The sequence below is a fragment of the Hylobates moloch genome, unplaced genomic scaffold (assembly GCF_009828535.3).
Source record: "Hylobates moloch isolate HMO894 unplaced genomic scaffold, HMol_V3 SCAFFOLD_13, whole genome shotgun sequence".
NCBI classification, from domain to species: Eukaryota; Metazoa; Chordata; class Mammalia; order Primates; family Hylobatidae; genus Hylobates; species Hylobates moloch.
In genome coordinates this window covers 95,032,358-95,038,491 of record NW_026652288.1, presented here as the reverse complement: position 1 = coordinate 95,038,491, position 6,134 = coordinate 95,032,358, and the positions used below count along the sequence as shown (strand labels likewise).

General features: G+C 44.0%; 1 protein-coding gene across 1 annotated transcript in view; it reads left to right on the top strand.

The window, feature by feature from the left end:
• Positions 1 to 5,687: 5,687 nt before the first annotated feature.
• LIPH (lipase H) overlaps positions 5,688 to 6,134 on the top strand; it is a 48,175-nt gene continuing 47,728 nt past the window's right edge. The window contains exon 1 of the mRNA XM_032171827.2: positions 5,688 to 5,730. Within this exon, the coding sequence (XP_032027718.2) occupies positions 5,712 to 5,730 (19 nt within the window). The 5' untranslated portion in view covers positions 5,688 to 5,711. The remainder of the gene's footprint in view (positions 5,731 to 6,134) is intronic.

The following is a 6,134-nucleotide window of genomic DNA, read 5'->3' as shown; positions in this document are numbered from 1 at the left end:
TAGAAAAATTAGCTCTGCGTGGTGGCGCATGCCTGTAATCCCAGCTACTCAGGAGGCTGAGGGGCAGGAGGATAGCTAGAACCTGGGAGGCGGAGGTTGTAGTGAACTGAGGTTGCACCACTACACTCTAGCCTGGGCTACACAGCAAGACTGTATCACAAACAAAAGAAAACTAAAAGAAAATAAAAAGAATTATTGGTTCTCAGAAAGTTACAAAAATAGGTGCAGTGGCTTGTGCCTATGGTCCCAGCTACTCAGGAGGCTAAGGTGGAGGATCAGTTGAGCCCAAGAGTTGGAGGTTGTGGTGGGTGACAGGGTGAGACCTTGTCTCAAAAAAATAAAAAATCAATATAAAAATAAGCGAAACAAAAAAATTGACCCTGGTTGACAATCCACAGACCTCATTTAGAGTTTCACATGTAAGTGTGTAGTTCTGTGCTATTTTATCACCTGTCCACCACCACATAGCCACTACCACAATTAAGATACACAATTATTGCATCACTAAAAGATGGTTTTTTTTTTAAGACAGAGTCTTGCTCTTGTCACCCAAGCTGGAGTGCAATGGCACGATATTGGCTCACTGCAACCTCCACCTCCTGGGTTCAAGCGATTCTTCGGCCTCAGCCTTCCGAGTAGCTGAGATTACAGGCACCCGCCACCACACCCAGCTAATTTTTGTATTTTTAGTAGAATCGGGGTTTCACCATGTTGGCCAGGCTCGTCTCAAACTCCTGACCTCAGGCGATCCACCTGCCTCGGCCTTCCAAAGTGCTGGGATTACAGGCATGAGCCCGGCCAACTAAAAGATTCTTTTACAGTCACACCCATTCTCCTCTCCTCCCTGCCTCTCCTCTCCCCATTCTTGGGAATGTTTTATGTTTTCTTATATTTGATATTTCTCGCTATTGCAAAAAAATAAGGGACAGATTGTCCCATCAATTTTTGTGCTGTTCTGAAAGACTAAAATAGAAAGGAGCACAGTTAAGAAGTTAGAGACCTTCTGTGCCCACCAGCAGGAAAATCATTAGTAGTAACACAAAGAGGCCAGGCACGGTGGCTCATGCCTGTAATCCCAGCACTTTGAGAGGCTAAGGCAGGAGGACTGCTTGAGTCCAGGGGTTTGAGACCAGCCTGGGCAACACTGTGAGACCCCATCTCTACAAAAACATTAAAAAATTAGCAGGGCATGGTGACATGTGCCTGTGACCCCAGCTCCTCAGGGGGCTGAGGTGGGAGAATCCTTTAAGCCCAGGAGGTCAAGACCAGTGAGCTGTGATCGAGTCACTGCACTCAAGTCTGGGTGACAGAGTGAGACCCTGTTTCAAAAACAACAACAACCAAAAGTAACACGAAGAGTCCTCCCAACAGAAATGATTCCCATTCCTATAATTGGATAGTTTCCAGGAAAATGTACATTAGCTCTGTGTAGATAAGCACTTGGCATGGTACTTAAAACTCATAGGACCTCAACAAATATTTATCAGGCAAGTACACTGTTTGAACAGGGAGCAAGGAATTCCCTAACAGATTCCTAAAAGAGATGTGAAACAAGTCTCCATTTGTCCCAGAAGGCAGTTGTTTTCAAATTAGTAAAGCTTACAGCAATAAAAGCAAATTTTTCTCTAAACTAAACAAAACCTGAGCGAAAAATAGGCTAACAGGCTATCTATTTGGTTTTTCTTTTTTTTTGTTGTCGAGACAGAGTCTCACTCTGTCGCCCAGGCTGGAGTGCAGTGGTGCGATCTCAGCTCACTGCAACCTCTGCCTCCCAGGTTCAAGCGATTCTCCTGCCTCAGCCTCCCAAGTAGCTGGGATTATAGGTGTGATAGTCACCATGCCTGGCTCACTTTTGTGTTTTTAGTAAAGATGAGATTTCACCATGTTGGCCAGGCTGGTCTCGAACTCCTGACTTCAGGTGATCCGTCTGCCTTGGCCTCCCAAAGTGTTGGAATTACAGGCGTGGGCCATCACACCCGACCTATTTGGTTTCACTTATTCACAGTTCCTTAATTTATTTCTCCAAGCAGGAGACAAAACCAAAACCAAAAACAGGCTGAAGTGGTGACTGAAGTCTCTCACCTGAAGCCCCAAGACTTAGGGTGCCCCCTAGTCCTAAAAATCCTGTCTAAGTCTCTCTTCTCAACATTGCGCAGCCTGTCTTCTGCTGGAAAGGAAAGGTACAGATGTGTGGCCAGCTAGATAATAACAATAGTTATCAAGTTGCCAGAGCGCTTACCTTAGCACAGTGCTAAGGACTTTAGCTGTAATATCTCATTTAGTCCATATGACAACCCTGTGAAATGTGTGATTTTATTATCTTCATTTTACAGCGAAGAAAACAGACTTTAAGAACCTAAATGTTGGGTCAGGCACGGTGACTCACGCCTGTAATCTCAACACTTTGGGAGGCTGAGGTGGGAATATCACTTGAATCCAGAAGTTCTGAGACCAGCCTGGGCAATGTAGCAAGTATCCCATCTCTACGATCAAAAAATTAGCCGAGCGTGGTGGCATACACCTGTAGTTCTAGGGAAGCTGAGGCAGGGGGATCACTTGAGCCTAGGAGTTCGAGGTTACAGTGAGCTTGCACCACTGCACTCCAGCCTGGGTGGCAGAGTGAGACTTTGTCTGAAAAAAAAAAAAAAAAAAAAAAAAAAAAGCGGCGGGCCAGGTGCAGTGGCTCAGGCCTGTAATCCCAGCACTTTGGGAGGCCAAGGCGGGCAGATCACGAGGTCAGGAGATGAGATCATCCTGGCTAACATGGTGAAACCCCATCTCTACTAAAAATACAAAAAATGTAGCCGGGCACGGTGGTGCGTGCCTGTAGTCCCAGCTACTCGGGAGGCTGAGGCAGGAGAATGGCGTGAACCCAGGAGGCAGAGCTTGCAGTGAGCCGAGATCGTGCCACTGCACTCCAGCCTGGGCTACACAGCGAGACTCCGACTCAAAAAAAAAAAAAAGAACTTAAATGTTTTGCATAAGTCTACACAACTAAGCTAGTGGAAGACAAGGGATTTGAACTCAGGTTAGTATAATAAGTCAGCCCTAGGCAGTCTTGGTATTCATTAGGTCTGAGGTGTGACACAGAAATCTGCACACAGTACTTTTAAAAGCTCCCGGGTGATTCTGACTTACTGACTTCTTGGGAAGCATTGCTAGAATCTACTTCCAGCAAAGGAATCCCCTGCTATTCAAATGGGGTGGGAACATGAAGAGAACTAATAGATAAACTTATATGAGCGGTACTATTACTTCACAAACCCATACTTCAGGTAGACAATGCTAAATGACTAATTGCTTTTGCCTGATGCTTTGGATGAAATGTTTTCTTAAGTTGTGTCTTTATTATTTATTTATTTGTTTAGAGACAGGGTCTCACTCTGTCACCCTGGCTGGAGTGCAGTGGTATGATTTTGGCTCATGGCAACTTCCTGCTTCCTGGGCTCGGGTGATCCTCCCACTTCAGCCTCCTGAGTAGCTGGGACCACAGGTGCACTAAAGAATGTTTGTATTTTTTTTCAGAGATGGGTTTTGCCATGTTGCCCAGGCTGGACTGGAACTCCTGGGCTCAAGCGATCCACCCCCTTCAGCCTCCCAAAGTGCTGGGATTACAGGCATGAGCCACTGTGCCCAGCATATCAATTTATTTTTTATTTATTTATTTATTTTTTTGAGACGGAGTCTCACTCTGTCACACAGGTTGGAGTGCAGTGGAGTGATCTTTGCTCACTGCAAGCTCCGCCTCCCAGGTTCACGACATTCTCCTGCTTCAGCCTCCCGAGTAGCTGGGACTACAGGCGCCCGCCACCACGCCCAGCTAATTGTATTTTTAGTAGAGATGGGGTTTCACTGTGTTAGCCAGGATGGTCTCGATCTCCTGACCTCATGATCCGCCCGCCTCGGCCTCCCAAAGTGCTGGGATTACAGGCGTGAGCCACCGCGCCTGGCTTATTTTTTTTATTTATTATTATTTTTTATTAATTTTTTTTGCACACAAAAACAATAAACATTTTCTAAAAATACATACAAACAAAAAGATGCGTACCAAACATATTAGGAAGGTTGCACATGGGAAGTCGGGGAATAGAAATGGGGGGTGGGAGTTAAAATAAATGAGAGAGGGACTTTATATGTATCAGTGATAATAACTCAATCCTCTATTTGACAAAGAAAAGGGAGAAGGAAGAGGAAGAAAAAGAAAGTGGGATAAAGGATCAGAAAGGGAGGAAAATAGAAAAAATTAGAGTATGACTCCAGGGTAGACCTGTTTTGTTGTCACTGGGTTGGTTGGTTTGTCTGTTGTATTTTTCATGTTTCGCCAAGTTGGCCAGACTGGTCTCGAACTCCTAGCCCGAAGTGATCAACCCGCCTCGCCCCCCAGAGTGCCGGGACCACAGGCGTGAGCCACCACGTCCAGCCCCCACATTGCTTCTGGCCTCCGTGGTAGACCTCCCAGACGGAGCGGCCGGGCAGAGGCGCTCCTCACTTCTTCCCAGACACGGGGCGGCCGGGCAGAGGCGCTCCTCACTTCCCAGACGGGGCGGCCAGCGCCTGGCTTATTAATTTATTTTTAAGCTCATCAGACCACTAGAAGCCTGAGTTAGTGTTGCAAGCACTCTCACCAGAAAGGGAATTAAATTACCTTGGAGCTATGCAGCACAAGTTTAGTTACCTCTATCACTGAGATACATAGATTCTGGCATGGGGTTCTATTTGAAAGTTTTTCATTTATTTTTCCCTTTTATTTATGTATTTATTGTTTGAGACAGTCACTCTGTCACCCAGGCTGAAGTGCAGTGATGTGATCTGGACTCATTGCAACCTCTGCCTCCCGGGTTCAAGCAATTCTTGTGCGTCAGCCTCCTGAGGTAGCTGGGATTACAGGTGCGTGTCACCACACCTGGCTAATTTTTGTAATTTTAGTAGAGACAGGGTTTCGCCATGTTGCCCAGGCTGGTCTCAAACTCCTGACCTCAAGCAGTCCACCTGCCTCAGCCTCCCAAAGTGTTGGGATTACAGGCGTGAGCCACCGCGCCGGCCTGTTTTTCTTTTTTGAAAAAGATCTATTAGAGATGTAGAAATTCTACGTAGGAAGAAATACAAATAAAGAGATATAATACCAAAAAAAGTTTCTTTTAATCTGAAGCATACACATATATTTTGGCAAATGTAGATGTATAATTGGACCTAATGAAATGTTCTTAAAATCTAAAGGCTGCCCTATGATGAATGTGTGTATGAATTAACATAAAAACTGGCTTTGTATATACAGGCCAACAGATACAAACTGGATTTGTTATTTCATTCACAAGAACCAAGGGGGAAAAGATCTCAAGTCACACTTGGTTTCAACACACCAAGCCAAACAACTAATAAACCGCCCACGAAGAATGAAACTATTCTGAGCTCATCATTCTGCAGATGCAGATTATAATATTAAGATATGCATAAAATTCTATAAAGTAGACAATAACTGACCTTTTATTGAAAAGAGGAGGAGTCAAAGATCCTGAAAGGGTTGGGACTGCCTGCAGTCAGTCCCTAGGGAACTTCCTCTTGTCACCACACCTCTGAGACGTCTGAGCTCACTGTGAGCAAAATCCCGCAGTGGAAACTGTTAAGCCTCTTCGAAGTAAATCATTCTTGTGAATGTGACACACGATCTCTCCAGTTTCCATATGCTGAGATTCTACTTATTCATCAGTTTGATGTGCTTGGCAAGATCAGGTAGGTTATTTACTGACTGGTTTTCTTAACTGCTTAAAAAATAGAATTAGTTGTGTTGTCATTTTGCATGTCATCATTTCACTTCCTTCAGTGAACTTAAGTTCTATAGAGTCGTTTTTAAGGAAAAAGATTTAGGAAGCCTGTATCATTTCCTTAACCTTTCCTTTAAAAAAAAAAAAAGATATAGGTTAGATGAACTTTCTCATCCTGAAAAAAATTTCTCAATAATAAAAGAAGCTATTATGTCTTCAAATTAATTTCTTCTTATTTACAACAATCAAATATGCTGAAAAAGCTAGAAGTCTTATTTTCTTTCTTAGCCTATTTATCTGTGCCTTTCTAGTTCTGTGAAATGAGATGATTTATTTTCTGGAAATGTAAAAATCTATCTTGTATTTAATATG